The sequence below is a fragment of the Notamacropus eugenii genome, chromosome 4 (genome assembly GCF_028372415.1).
Source record: "Notamacropus eugenii isolate mMacEug1 chromosome 4, mMacEug1.pri_v2, whole genome shotgun sequence".
Classification (NCBI taxonomy): domain Eukaryota; kingdom Metazoa; phylum Chordata; class Mammalia; order Diprotodontia; family Macropodidae; genus Notamacropus; species Notamacropus eugenii.
The window spans coordinates 98,424,522-98,440,773 of NC_092875.1; the positions used below are offsets into that span (position 1 = coordinate 98,424,522).

The window sequence follows — 16,252 nt, forward strand, 5'->3', positions numbered from 1 at the left end:
AATCTGGCAATTGTTGATGGTATTATTATTCTCACTTTACAAATGATTGAATCAGAGAATGAAGTGCCATATTGGGTGCTAAGTGTTAGAAGCAAGATTTAAACCAAGGATTCTTGTTTCCAAATCAAGCACTCTTGGCTACCATGCCCTGCTGTCTTTTCCCTCTATACCATGTTGTGTTTTGACCAACAGTGGCTGCTTTTCCCTTTCCAACTCATAAACTACGTTGGCTTACTGTTATCTGGGACTGCTTCAAGTGGCCTTGATTCCTTCTTTTAACTATTCTGGGTGAACTAGGGCAGAATGGAAGGTTACCAGGGAAAACCAGAAAATGAAGCTTCTTAAATTAGCATCCTTAAATTCACTGATGATGTTAAGTGACTCAGGCTGGAGGGCAGCTCATTTGTCTTTGGCAGAATAAAATGCCTGCACTTCATGATAGCTATTTCCCTTACTCCTCTGTGACCTTTGGTGATTTTGAATTGACATTTTTAACCTTATAGTTAGAATTACCAGATAGGATTACTATACCACTGAACTAGTGGAATGCCATAGTGTGCTGAGCTCCTATATTTCAGCAAGACATTTGATGAGTCAATCACACAATTTCTGTCAACAGCATGGAGAGATGTGAACTGGATAATAGCACAGTTAAGTAGTGTTTGGAACTGCTTGAAAAATAAGGTCAAAGGAATAATCATTAATGGATTAATGTCAAATCGGGGAAAGGTACCGAGGACAGCACCCCAGAGAATCTCTGCTTGGCTCTGTGCTGTACAACATTTGTTCATCAAAAACTTAAATGAAGGCATAGGTGTGGATGCAAATTTGTGGTTGACACAAAGCTCAGAGAATTCCCTTGCATATTATATGACAGAAGTGAAATCTGAATTGATCTTGACAGGCTAAAACCAAGAGTTTAGCTCATTAGGAATAAATATAAAGTCCTGAATTTAATCAGTCTACGTTAATAAAAAGATAGTGTGTAGAATAAGAGAAATGATAGTCCTCTCTCCTTGGCCTTCTTCACAGAACATCTAGAATACTGTGTCTGATTATGATGTGTACCATATTTTAGGAGGCTCATTGACCATCTGGAAGGAGTTAGGAGAAGGCTAAACAGGTTGATGATTGCGCCTCATAATCCTACAATATGAATGAAAGTCATCTGCCTATGAGAGATGAAAACAGTGGTAGTGAAATTCCCATAATTAGAGATCTTTAGATCATGCATTTAGAGCTGGAAGGGACCTGGGAAATTATCTTGTCCAACAGTTCTCAAACTTTTAGAATTGGAATTGGAACTATGCCATGTATTAAAAACATATCTAGACTTGGAGTCAAAAGGTCTAGGTTGAAATCTCAGCTTTGTGGAGAGTGTTGGGATGAACTGAGTTCAAATCCTATTGTGTTATTATGGGCAAGTCACTTAACATACCTCAGTTTACTCAACTATAAAATGGGGATAATAATATTATCGACAGAATTGTTGTGAGGATCAAATAAGATAATATTTCTAAAACACTTATCACAGTGGTTTCCTCCCTTTCCTTCCCTCCCTTCTTTTCTTCTTTCCTCTCTCTCTTCCTATTTCCCTCTTTGTTTCCTCCCTCTCTACCTCTTTCCATACCTTCCTTCCTTCTTTCTTTCCATTTATCATCATTATAACCATTCCTATTGGGCTTTAAGATTTACAGAATTTTTCTCATAATGATCTAATAACAAATGTAGCAAAAACAATACTGTCCTCATTCTATATATGGGGAAACTAGAGAAATAAAGCTGTTTTCCCAAGATAAAATATCTGGGAAGAGACAAAATGCTCGCTTATCTTGAGATTCTTTGAATCCAATTCCAATATGCTTTCTTTCGTCCTATGCTCTTTTATCCCTCTGGGCTTCAGTCTGTTAAACTACAAAATGAGCTATTGGTTAAGGTAATCTTTAAGATTCTTTCAAGCTCTTCAGTCTTTAGTGTTCAAGAAGATACATATAGATGTCCTCACCAAATTAATGACCTTTCTCTATAAGACTTCAGTTAGCACTTTGTTTTCATTTTTTTACAAATATATTTATTATAGGACTTCTCTGGGAGCCATATCCTTGATTAAATTTATATATTTGGTGGGACTAGGCTGGCCAGTCAGTCAACAAACATTGAGTAAGTACTTACTATGTGCTGGGCATTGGGCAGAGTGTTGAGGATACAAAGACCAAACATATCTCTGCCCTCAAGGAGCTTACCTTTACAAGGGGGACATAGCATGCAAACAACTACGTACATGCAGGACATGTATAGGACAAATAGAAAGGAAATCAGAGGGAAAGCGCTGGATGTAAGATGGGCTGGAAAAACTTTGCAAATGGAGAAATTTGGGCTTAGTTTCAAAGACTATGGGTGGTATTTCATTTAATAGTGTTATTTTATAATTATTCTTCAAAAGTAGAATAGAGTTTTATTGAATTGAACTGGAATGTGGACAAAACAATGAAATTACAGCTACTGGTGAAGTGAAATCAAGCCAGGTTTGGGCCAGATCAGTTTTCCCCAGCTGCCAGGTCATGGAATAAGCACCTGGTCATTGGCAAAAGTTTAGTGGTCTGCAAAACTCTTTCTACTAAAGGCCATTAATTCTTGAAACCTGCGAATGCCCCAAACTTGATTTCTATTTTGACTTCTGCTTGGGTCTCATTCTTCCCCTCTTCATCTCTCCTTCTGTCTAGCTCTTGCATTCTAAGCCTCTGACAATTACAATCCTGTTGCCATGAAGGGTAGAACCTTTCATATGGAACCAATCTGCAGTAGGAAATTGAGATATCTTACTTTTCTGAAGTGTGTTTATTTTAGGAAAATGTAGTAAATACAAAGTACCTGTAATGATTAACAAGAACCCCTCTGTCTTTCAACTTTAGAGAGTACAAGGTGCTTAGTATAATAAAAATAGTATTACTAATAGTAAGAATATAAGGGAAAGGTGAAGGTAAAAAGCATTTCGATAGTACCTACTATGTGCTAAGTGTTTTACAATTCTTATCTTATTTCATCCTCATAAGATTCCTGTGAGGTAGGTGCTATTATTATCCCTGTTTTATGATTGAATAAACTGAGGCATATAGAAGCTAAGTGACTTGTGTAGGATAACACAGCTAATATTAATAATATTAGTACTCTCACCAATAACAGAGCTATTACAGATAATAGTAACAATAACAGCTAGTATTTCTTTAACATTTTGAGATTTACAAAGCCCTTTACACCAACTTTGGGTAGAATGTGCTATTTTGGTTCTCAATTTACAGATGAGGAAACTCAGTCCAACAGAGGTGAACAGAGCTGGGTTTTCATAGCTGGTAAATGTCAGGGGCTGGATTTGAACTCAGGTCTTCTTGACTTGAGGTCTAGCACTATGTCCACTATACCATGTAGCTGCCTAGTTTACATATGAGAAACCTGAGATTCAGTGGTGCCAAGTGGCTTGTTCAGGGTCACATAACTAATATAAATAGTCTAGAACGAAGATACAAAACTGGATTCTGATGCCAAGTCCAAGCTTTCCCCAACAAATTAAATTACTCCTTCATTCATTAAATTCAATATCTGGTGCTTAACACAGAGCCCAGTACATAGTGAGCACTTAATAAATGTTACTCTACTGACTGGTTTATTGACTCCTTAGTCCTGCCTTTTATATGCAGACTAGTTCCTGTGGTATAAAGACAAAAACAATATATTCCCCGACCTCAAGAAACTTATAGGAAGCAATATGTTCATAGGAGATAATACAGGTTATTCCATTTCTCAAGTCTTAGTACTGAACTGTTGGAAATCCCCATATACAAAATATGTGTGAAGTCATTTCTAAATGGACATCACTAGGATCTATAGGGGCAAGGAGTACAGGGTGGGAGTGACCATGATAGGCTTCCTTGACCTGAGTTTGAAGGAAACTGGGATTCTTTCAGGTGGTTTAAGAGGGAGTGAGTGCATGCCAGTCCTGGTATAACAGCAAGGACCCTGGCATACACATGAGGGCCTGCTGTACAGAATCTGCTTTTCTAAAAGGAAAGCAACTTTTGAGGGATCAGCAATCTACTTTAATCAAACACATATATTATTCACTTAGTTCAGGGGGAAAAGTCATCACCCTGAACTTCAGAGAAAAATACAAACAGAAATTACAAGCAGAAATAACTAACAGAAAGACCAACAGACAGGGCTTCCAACTATCTGACCATAGAAAATACATACATCATTACCAGAGAGAGAAGCACCAACATCTGGGTTTTCAAAGCAGTGAGCAGGGGAGGATGGAGTTCTTAAAACAGCTCCCCAGAGTCTCATCTGCCACAGGAACTTCTTCCAAAAATAAACCCCAAAGTTAAATCTTACCTCACAAATATATATACTCTTTTCAGGGCTGGAGAGCATTACTTTCATGGCCCTGTGCCTCATTAGAAATTAACAAAAGGTGCCTGAGGCCTATTAATGGGTGGGAAGATCTTTAACTCTTCCCCCTAACCACCATTAACCTTACATTATTAACCTTACACCTGGGGAAAAATCAGCACAGAGGCAAAAGATAGAATATTATGTATAGGGAGAACCCATCAGGCAAGCTTGGCTGGAATAGAGAGTGAGAGATGCTAATAAGGAAGAAGTCTGTAAAGTAAGGCTGGAGTCAACCTGTTTTGGGTTTTAAAAGATAAATAGAAGAGTTAATATTTTATTCTGGGGCAAGGATGAGACACGGTTAAGTCTGAGCTTTAGGAATATCAATTTTGTATCTGTGTGGAAGATGGATTGGAAATGGAGGCCAATTAGGAGTTTAGTTCAATAGTCAAGGTAAGAGATGATGAATAAGAGTAGTGGTTGTGTGAGTAGAAAGAAGTGGATGCATACAAGCTATACTATGAAGGTAAAATGACAAGAGTGGGTGTCTGATTGGATGCAATGGTAAAGGGCAGAGTCAAGGATTACTTTGAGGTTGCAAACTTGAGTAATTGAAAGGGTGATGTTGTCCTCAGCAAAAATAGGAAAGTTAGGAAGAGAAGAGTTGGGGTGAAAAATAACGAGTTCTGTTTTGGTCATGTTGAATTTGAGATGCCAGACCGTTATTATGGATCTGAGCTAGACTATAGAGGTAACATTGACAAAGTTTGGTAACTGATTGGATGTGAGGAGTAATGGTAGGTAGAAGAGTCCGAGGTTAATTTGAGGCTACAAATGTGAATAATTGAAAGGGTGGTATCCTCCTCAACAGAAATAAGCTATTTAGGAAGAGGGGAGAGTTTGGGGGTGAAAGATAATGAGCCCTGTTTTAGGCATGTTATATTTGAGATTCTCATGGTGCCTCCAGTTGGAGATGTCCACAAGGCTATTGATGATGTAGAACTGGAGCTCAGGAAAGAAACAAGAACTGCATATAGCAATCTAGGAATTATCTGCATACACACAGTAGCTGAACCCATGAGAGTTCAATACAGATTCAACAATGCTTTTTTAACAGTAATTGAGGACCAGCAAAAGTGGCATCTTTATTATGGAATTAGCATTTTACAGAGACATATTTATAGTTACTTTTTCCCTATAGGATTATCCCCTAAAGGAAAATAAAAACAATCTGTACTCAGATATTATAATTTTAAGTGGCATACTGTGATAGAAGCTATGGAAGACTTGGCCTCCTTCCAGCTACCTTCGTGACTTCATACATGTGATCTCTGGGTTATTACTTATTCTAAAATACAGGTTGTGAAGGAGAAAGTATTCTGTTTTTCAAAATAAGTACCTATGACAATAAAATTCAACCAGTGTTTGTGGCTCGTTTTTGAGAATAACTCTTAGTGAATCAACTTGAAGAATTGTATATTTAGAGCTAGAAGGGATTATAAAGGAAAATGGTACTAACCTCGCTTTATTTTACAGATGTTGTAATTGAGGTACAGAGTTTAAGTGAATTGCCTAGTGTTACACAGTAAGTGTCTGAGGTGAAATTGAACCCGGGTCTTCCTGACTCCCAAGTCCAGCACTGTCTCTACTTTACTATGATGCCTCCAATGTTTCAGTATTTAGATTCATAACAATACAGTCCTAGACCTGAAAGGAACCTCAAAGACCATCTCATTCAACCCTTTCATATTGATAAATGAGAAAATCAAACGTATAGAATTTGAGTGACTTTCTCAGTCACTGAAAAAAATATTCATGATACTGGTAGCTGAAATTCACTGAGTGCACCCATAACTTTGCAGTCATACTGGAATTGCTTCTTTCCATATAGATCACCATTCCTGAATGACTCAGTGGATACTTGTCTTTATCCACTGAAGCTACTTTCAGGGGCCTTTGAAGCCATTGAAGAAAGTGAACCAGCTAATATCACTAAATAATGATTTCCCTTTATTCTGGGAGAATTTTACTCTACATAAAGAAAGTTGCCTAACTTGAGGTAGGGTTTAGTGGGGAAAAGAGGAGGTGAGAGCAGTGGGAATAATAAGAAGGGACAATGTGAGCACAGTTATCCAAGAAACCAGGATACAACTGATATCTCTGGAGTCAGACTATATCTATGGAGGTATTACAACCTTAGGTGAGGTGATCTGGAATCCATGAGAGGAGAAAGGAGAGCGTGAAGGTAGTGAAAGCAGCATCCTTTGATCCTGATGGTATGGCTATTCCAAGCTTTTACCCCTCCTTCCAGGTTCATCTTGCTATGCCTTAGACACATCTCACATGAGGTTCTCTCAGGAGTTCCAAAAAAGAGCCAGATATTTTATAAGAAAGAGTAGGTCCTTGCTCTGGTGTATTTGACTGGTTTCCCACCTCTGCTGTCACAGGCAGTAGGTGCCAGTTAGCTAGGAAACTTGAAGATACGGGCAATGAAAACTTCAGGTAGAGGGTTCCAGCAAAGTGACAGGGGAACACTGAAAAAGTCCTGGGCAAAAGGCAGGAGTTGGGGGGACTATTATAAAGCCAAGAAAACCTGTAACCAAAAAGGATTCACCAAGATCTGGCTTGAGGTTTTTCTGAAGTACCAAAATAGATTTACTGCAGGAAAATAAACAAATAAAAATTCATACCTTGTGAAGATTTGAACTAACATTTAAACTTAAACTTGACCTTGGTTAACAAATTAGACAACAGAGGCAAGTTCATTACTAGGTCGCAGCTCAAAGACTTTTCAGCTTGGTAGGTCATGCATTCTACTAGCATAGCTAGTGAACTCCCTTTCTGTGTCCTTTCTGTACCAGAATGGCACCTCAGAGACTTATCTGAGTGAGCCATAAAATGAAGAAAGACAGTGGCAAAGAACATGGGTGTAGTGTGTTAGAACTGAGTTATGATGGGCAGAGGAAAGTGGAGTAAATGGGTGAAAATGAAAAACACATCAAAAACTTGCTGAATGTTGCTCTTTTAAATTGAATCTTCAGAAAATTTAAATTTTGTGAGTCTTTGAACAGTGGTTGGACATTAGCCTTTGCACCTTCTTGGTTAAAAAAAAAAAGTTTTTGATGCAGATCAATAGGGCAAATAAGAAGATATTGCTAATATTTTCCCTGCTTAAGGCAATTAAAGGATTGGGGACTTTAAAAACTTCTTTGCATCAGACAATATAGAATGCAGGACTTGAAGGCGGGAAGTCTTAAGTTTTAATCTTGCCTCAGACATTGCTGAATTGTTTTACCCTGTGCAGGTCATTTAATGTCTTTCGACCTTAGTTTCCTTATCTGTAAAATGTAGCACTTTTCTCAAAGGATTGTTGTGAGATTCATATGACATAATAGTTGTAAACACTGTATAAATGTTATCTAGAATTACTTTTAATTATTGATTATTAAACCATTCATTAAGGCAGGAATGATAAGAAGCTCTAATAAGAAGTGACAACTTCCACTTTTTAGGGCTTTATAGATTACAAATTACTTGCTTCACAATAGTGCTTTCAAGGTGTTCAAGTATGACTTCATCCCTTTGACAGATGAGAAACTTTAATTTTAATTAATTGTATTTTATTTAAGTTAATTAATCTATTTAATTATACATTTATATGTTCAATATATATTTATAACATATTTATAAATATATAAATATGTTAGATATTATTTATATTTAATTAAGATAATAATCTCAGAGAGATTAGAAGACAAACCAATAGCCACATTTAAAAGGAAAATTCTTTTTTTTTTTAATTAAATTTATTTATTTGACTTTTAACATTCATTTTCACAAAATTTTGGGTTACAAATTTTCTCCCCTTTTATCCCCTCCCTGCCCCAAACACCAAGCATTCTAGTTGCCCCTATGACCAATCTGCTCTCTCTTCTATCATCCGTCTCTGCCCTTGTCTCCATCTTCTCTTTTGTCCTGTAGGGCCAGATAGCTTTCTATACCCCTTTACCTGTATTTCTTATTTCCTAGTGGCAAGAACATTACTCGACAGTTTATCCTAACACTTTGAGTTCCAACTTCTTTACCTCCCTCCCTCTCCACCCCTTCCCTTTGGAAGGCAAGCAATTCAATATAGGCCAAATCTGTGTAGTTTTGCAAATGACTTCCATAATAGTTGTGTTGTATAGGACTAACTATATTTCCCTCCATCCTATCCTGTCCCCCATTACTTCTATTCTCTTTTGATCCTATCCCTCCCCATGAGTGTCGACCTCAAATTGCACTCTCCTCCCCATGCCCTCCCTTCTATCATCCCCCCCACCCTGCTTGTCCCCTTATCCCCCACTTTCCTGTATTGTGAGATAGGTTTTCCTACCAAAATGAGTGTGCATTTTATTCTTTCCTTTAGTGGAATGTGATGAGAGTAGACTTCATGTTTTTCTCTCACCTCCCCTCTTTATCCCTCCACTAATAAGCCTTTTGCTTGCCTCTTTTATGACAGATAATTTGCCCCATTCAATTTCTCCCTTTCTCCTCCCAATATATTTCTCTCTCACTGCTTGATTTCATTTTTTTTAAGATATGATCCCATCCTCTTCAATTCACTCTGTGCACTCTGTCTCTATGTAAGTGTGTGTGTGTGCATGTGTGTGTGTGTAATCCCACCCAGTACCCAGATACTGAAAAGTTTCAAGAGTTACAAATATTGTCTTTCCATGCAGGAATGTAAACAGTTCAGCTTTAGTAAGTCCCTTATGACTTCTCTTTGCTGTTCACCTTTTCATGGTTTTCTTCATTCTTGTGTTTGAAAGTCAAATTTTCTTTTCAGCTCTGGTCTTTTCATCAAGAATACTTGAAAATCCTCTATTTCATTGAAAGACCAATTTTTCTCCTGAAGTATTATACTCAGTTTTGCTGGGTAGGTGATTCTTGGTTTTAGTCCTAGTTCCTTTGACTTCTGGAATATCCTATTCCACGCCCTTCGATTCCTTAATGTAGAGGCTGCTAGATCTTGTGTTATCCTGATTGTATTTCCACAATACTTGAATTGTTTCTTTCTAGCTGCTTGCAATATTTTCTCCTTGACCTGGGAACTCTGGAATTTGGCCACAGTGTTCCTAGGAGTTTCTCTTTTTGGATCTCTTTCAGGTGGTGTTCTGTGGATTCCTTGAATATTTATTTTGCCCTCTGGTTCTAGAATCTCAGGGCAGTTTTCCTTGATAATTTCATGAAAGATGATGTCTAGGCTCTTCTTTTGATCATGGCTTTCAGGTAGTCCCATAATTTTTAAATTGTCTCTCCTGGATCTATTTTCCAGGTCAGTTGTTTTTCCAATGAGATATTTCACATTATCTTCCATTTTTCTATTCTTCTCTCTTTGTTCTGTGATTTCTTGGTTTTGCATAAAGTCATTAGCCTCCATCTGTGCCATTCTAATTTTGAAAGAACTGTTTTCTTCAGTGAGCTTTTGAATCTCCTTTTCCATTTGGCTAATTCTGCTTTTGAAAGAATTCTTCTCCTCATTGGCTTTTTGAACCTCTTTTGCCAATTGAGTTAGGCTAGTTTTCAAGGTGTTAATTTCTTCAACATTTTTTTGGGTCTCCTTTAGCAGGGAGCTGATCTGCTTTTCATGCTTTGACTTCATGTCTCTCATTTCTCTTCCCAGCTTTTCCTCTACCTCTCTAACTTGATTTTCAAAATTCTTTTTGAGCTCTTCCATGGCCTGAGCCCATTGGGTGGGCTGGGACACAGAAGCCTTGATTTCTGTGTCTTTGCCTGATGGTAAGCATTGTTCTTCCTCATCAGAAAGGAAGGGAGGAAATGCCTGTTCATCAAGAAAGTAACCTTCTATAGTCTTATTTCTTTTCCCTTTTCTGGGCATTCTCCCCAGCCAGTGACTTGACCTCTGAATATTCTCCTCACACCCACCTCGCCTCCTGATCCTCCCAGCCAGAGTTTGGGGTCTGAGATTCAAATGCTGCTTCCAGCCTTAGGGCTTTTGGCAGGGGCAGGGCTGCTATTCAGTGTGAGATTAAGTTCAGGTGGTCAGGTTGGGGCAGGGCCACCTCTCAGGCTCAGTTCCCTCAGGGGGTTTATGCACAGACCTTCAACAATGGATCCAGGCTCCTGCCCCCTTGGGGAGCCCCGGTCTGCAGCCGCCTCTCAGCTTCTACCTCCCGGGGGGGGGGTGTCGGGGGGGCGCTGAGTTATTGGGGTACCCCACTACCTTCTCAACCCGCCAAAGAGACTCTCTCACCAACCCCCATCACCTGTGGGTGGAGGGACTTGTGCGGGCGCTGGAGATCCCGTCCCTGAAGCCTGCTCGGATCTGTATCTCTCGGTGCCGCGGCCGTGGCAGGTCTGGGCTGGGCTCCGCGTCTGCAGCGCGACGGACCTTTTGCAAGAGGTTTGCAGGTCCCTCTGTGGGTGGAGGGACCCACGTGGCCACTGGAGATCCCGTCCCTGAAGCCCGCTCAGATCTTTTCCTCTCGGTGCCGCGGCCGCAGCAGGGCTACACTCAGCTCCCAGTCCCGGCACCCAGTCCGCAGCGTGAAGGACCCCCCGCGAGAGGTTTGCAGGTCTCTCCGGAACAGAAATCTCCCTCGCTCCAATGTTCCGTGGCCTCTGGGTGCAGAATTCGCCGTGAGTTACTTCCCTGTAGCCGTTCTATGGGTTGTGGGTTCGGAGCTATGTGTATGTGCGTCTTTCTACTCCGCCATCTTGGCTCCGCCCCCTAAAAGAAAAATTCTTAACTTAAAGACATCCTACCCCCAAAGAATACTGGATTTATTTCTGATTAAGAGAAACTTATTTTCTCTCACTCCTACCCTTTCACCTACATGCATAATCAAGCAAAAAAAAAAATCCCCTAATGTCCATGTCCAAAAATATACTTCTTAGCCTGTACCAAGACTATCACCTTCTGTCAGGAGGTAAGTAGCATGTTTCACCATGGATCCTCTGAAATCATGATTGGTAATTGTATTGATAGGGATTTTTAAGTCTTTCCAAGTTGTTTGTCTTTATAATATTGTTACTACCGTATAAATTGTTCTTCTGTTTTTGTTCACTTCACCTCTGCTTCAGTTCATACAAATCTTCCCAGGTTTCTCTGAGACTGTTCCCTTCATTATTTTGAAAAGCATACTAGTGCTCCATTACATTAATATACTATAATTTAGACAGCCACTTCCAGTTGATGAACACTCATATTCCAATTATTTACCACTTCAAAAAAAGCTGCTATAATATGAGTGTACATATGGATTCTTCTTTTTTCCCCATTTTTCTTTTTTTTTTTTTGAGAAATAGATCTACTAGTGATATCACTGGGTCAAAGGATATGCATAGTTAATGACTTTTTTGAGCGTAGTTCCAAATCACTTCTGGAATAGTTGCATCAATTTACAGTAATGCACCTATTTTCCCACAACCCCTCCTTTATTTTTCATTTTCCATTTTTATTATCTTTGCCAATCTGTTGGGTATATGGTGAAACCTCAGAGTTGCTTTAATCTGCATTTCCATAACAGCTCTTTGGAGTTTTGTTTTTTTTTTAATGGATATTGGTGACTTGTATTTCTTCCTGTGAATACTATCTATCCAGGCTTTTTATTAATAGGAGGATTTTATCGATAGAGGAATGATATTTATTCTTTAAATCTGAATCAGTTTGAGGTTCTTCCAAGGCTCTTTGTGTACCACAGAGCAGTCAGAGTGGCAGGAAGGCAGTGACTTTCTTAGCCTCTGACCCCTAGGGTTTGGATACACAGAGCAAGGGGTGGTCTGGAGACCCTGGACATAGCCAAGGTGGAGTTCTTACTTTATAGGAAGCTGGTCACCATCCCCACTTTCAGCCTGGACAGGATCTACCTGATTGGGGGTGGGTTGTGGGACTCTGGGACCTAATCTTGCTTTACGTGTGGGAGTGCTTCTTTGACTGGAAATTTTCCTAAAACAGAAATGTCAAGTGATTCTTCCTGAAAGGAAAGATGTTGAAAAATTGGAGAATATTCGAGATCAAGAGAGAAAGTGGGAAACATTTACCCCAATCCTAGTTTTTATTACATAGAACTTACCAATTGTTGTTAAACCATGCCTTCCATAACGTCCCCTTTGATTCAGGCAGTCAGAGCCCTATTTGCTTGTCTTTATGCTAGTTTCTCTGTATTGTCTCTGCTTGTACTTTCTCCAGTGTTCAGGGTGCTGACTTTTCCCCTTAACTAGTGAATGTAATTAAAGAAGATTGTTGAGCCATTAAAAATTGCTTTCCTTTAAGAGAAGCAGGTCCAAGAACCTGTGCTAGCAAGTCATCCTGGGTGTGCTAGGGTGCTTGCTGTCATATTTGCTTTTTCTGCTCTCTCCAAATTATCCTATGACTCTTATTAAGTGTGTGAATATGGAAAAGTTACTTAACTTCTCTATCCTGCGGTTTCCTTATCTATAAAATGAATATAATAATATCTAAAAGCCTACTTATAGATCTTGTGAGGGTCAAAAGAAATAATTTATATAAAGGACTTTGCAACATTAAAACATTCTATAAATGTCAGACTTTTGGGGATTATTATTCTTGGTAGTACAATTAATAAAATAATTAACAAAATATTATTCCTGATCCTCAGTTCTGCTCATGTTACTCTCCTGCTTAAAAAATATTCTGTGGCTCCCTAGGGCTTACAGTGTAAAATTCAAATGCCTTTACCTGGCACTTCAAGTCCAAGACCCTCATTTTTAGATGGAAAAATTAAGGACAAAAGAAGTGGGGAAGGAAAAAAAAAACTTGGGTCATCAATATTTGAACTTAGGTCCTCCGACTCCAAATCCAAGTGCCCATTCTAGTACAAGTCATGAAAGAATATCCTTATTGCCATCTGATAGACAGTTGCTCTTCTATCCCTGGAAGGACTCATAGGCAGCAAAATGGATCTGCTGGGTTGAATTACCTAAACTGTATTCTGTCAAACTATTTAAAATGAATCAATGTAGTTTCCTAGGACCTTAGAGACTGATATATGATATTTGACTTTAGTATTTGATTTTGGACTCATGTCTTTGGAATTGCTATTGCAGGGAGAAGATGGACAACCTGGGATTCCTGGACTCAAGGGAGATAAGGTAAGCACTTCAGAGAACACTGAATAGGCATATCTTAGAGTTCTATGAATCACCTTCCTTCTTCTCCTTTAGCCTACTTGAAAAGCGAAGCTGAAGGAGCCTATCAGTGTTAGGCTGAAATCAAACTTCTTTTCTGTCTTACCTGTCATTCATCAGTTATCAGTCAGCTTGGTTGTGACTTTACAGTCACATTGTAATAGAACTAGAGGAGATGCTTTTCCATATTGATAAGACCTGCCAGTATTTATGGGCCAGTGGCATAACCTTTGAGAAGGCAGGCTCACTTCCCCTGAACACTATGAAAGCCCAATACTAGCACCATGAGATATTGGGCTATCCATATAAAACATCTCTGTTTGAAGTGCCCTTATAGGGCTAGAAGGTAGTTTGTTGATTCATACATTTGATACATAAGAAAACCTCCCAAAGATGTAAACTGACAGAATAAATTGATGATGAGGCCATTACAAAAACCCAGGTCTTCTGGCTCCCATGTCCACAATACCATACTGCCCTTTACCTTTGCAAAACTGAGAACTCGTTTCTCTTTTGTCACACATAGATTTTCAGCATCCTGTCATACATAAGAATCCCTTGGACACTTCAAGTGATGAAGAATACATTACTTTTTGAGTTAGCACATTCAATGTTGGAAAACTCTGATCATAAAAAAATGTTCTCATATTAACTTTTTTTTTTTTAACAAGGAACAAGCAAAAGTAGTATTTAATCTTTTTTATTATAGCCCATTATGTAAATACCTATAAGGTATGTACATACCTGAAAAAGCTCTACTCCTAAGACTCATTGTGGTTCGGTGGTGACCATGATTTCTCAAAGGTTATGCCGGTGAGTGCCATTGTCCCTCTTGGCTGCTGTGACATTTCTGTTTATCTCTATTTGTGGTATTCACTGAACTTCTCTCATCTACCTTCCTTTGGTCTTCAGTTAGCCTCTTTGGAATCAACAATAGCATTGATATAATGCTTTAAGGTTGGCAAATGCTTTGTATGTATTGTCTCATTTGATCCTCACAGAAATCTGTGAGAGAGGTGGTGATCTTCATGTTACAGATGAGAAAAATGAGGCTGTGATATGTTGAATGGCTTGTTCATAGTCTTGTAGCTATTAAATATTTAAAAAAATTAACTCAAGTATCTCTGGATCTTAATCCAGAGTTTATTCTATTTTACCTCCTAGATGCTACCATGCCAATGGGCTTCTCCCAAGCAAGTGGCATCTAAACTTTTTTTCTAATCCACATAGTTTAAGATTATAGCATCCAGAACCCAGGCAGGTAGCTAGGTGGAGGAGACACCTTCAGGCTAATATTAAGTCAGAACTTTTGACTAACTCTTTTCATGCCATAGAAATACCTGGCACAAAAGAACTATCTGAAGTAGGGTTAGAAAGTTGTTTTTTTTAAATTCCTATTAAAGTTCTAATTCTTAGTCTGCATCCCCTCTAGTTATTTGGGAGATTCTACTCAACCAGATTGAGGATACAGATTTATGAACTTCCCTTCAGTCTTCCTAATGCTTCTTTTGTTGCCATGCAAATTATTCTGGGCATACTTTAGAACCTTAGGACTAAATCCTTTCTTTATTATGTATACTTGCCAACAACACAACCACTGAGTTTTGTTCAGCATTACAGCTAGGGACACACCTCTATGGTTTCCCTCTGAAGAGGGCACCCTTCCAGCCTTCATTGTAGCATTCTAGAGAAGAAGGCTCATAATCTAACTGAGGAAATAAGGCATATGAAACAATCTTTAAATTCAATCCAGCAATCATGTATTAGGTATCTACTATAGATAAGGTTAAAAAAGATGAAAAAATGACAATTACTTTTCTAAGGGAGTTTATAATCTACTTAGAGAATGGCATGTAGACAATACAAGTTAAAATGTGATAACTAGGCATGTTTATTCTGGAGAAGTCATAAAAATGTTTACTGGCTATCTTCAAGTGTTTGAAGGGCTATAAAGTGGAGGAGGTGATCCCTCCTCCAACCAAGCAAGCTGGTTGTCTTTAGCCCTCAGATGGGAGAACAATTAATAACGGTGGGAGTTGCAAAGAAATCAGGTTAGTCTTGATGTTAGGGGATACCGAAAGCTTTCTAAATAGAGAGGTCCATAAGAATGGGTCTTCAGAGGGTGAATTGCCACTTCTTAGGTTTATTAGGGTGGGAATTCCTTTCTAGCATGTGTTGGACAAGATGGCAACTGATGTCAACTTTCACCTCTCAAAATCTGTGTTAAATTTAGAAAAAGAATAAGGCAGAAAAGGGATATATGGAAAGATGGTTCACTTTTAACTAGGCTGAAGAAAGTGCTTTGCCAACCTCAAAGTACTACATGTTCACTATTATTATTCAGGAGATGGAGGAGGAGAAAATATCACTGAAATCTTCCTGACCAGTCTGACACCTTAGCTGTGTCTTAAAGAGAAAGAAAGATTTCCTTTGGGGGAAATATGAAGGAAATATATTCCAAGAATGGGGGCAAACAGATGCACAGAGGAGGTCAAATATGCTAAGGCAGCAGAGGACAGGAGAAAATCAGAGAATGGAGAGTTGTCTAGTATTGTTGAAATGTGGGCCAAGAAGAAGGAATAAAATGAAATTAGGATGAATATATAGACTGAAAGGTACATTATGTTGCCTGGAAACCTATATTTTATTGTGTATGAAACAGGGAAACACTGAAGGGAGAGAGAATGAGACAAGAATAACTTTTTAAGTA

General features: G+C 38.7%; 1 protein-coding gene across 1 annotated transcript in view; it reads left to right on the plus strand.

Annotated features, from left to right (window-relative positions):
* COL22A1 (collagen type XXII alpha 1 chain) overlaps window positions 1–16,252 on the plus strand; it is a 627,027-nt gene that overhangs the window by 280,464 nt on the left and 330,311 nt on the right. Inside the window, exon 13 of the mRNA XM_072602989.1 lies at window positions 13,462–13,506. Coding sequence (XP_072459090.1) covers window positions 13,462–13,506 — 45 coding nt within the window. The remainder of the gene's footprint in view (window positions 1–13,461; window positions 13,507–16,252) is intronic.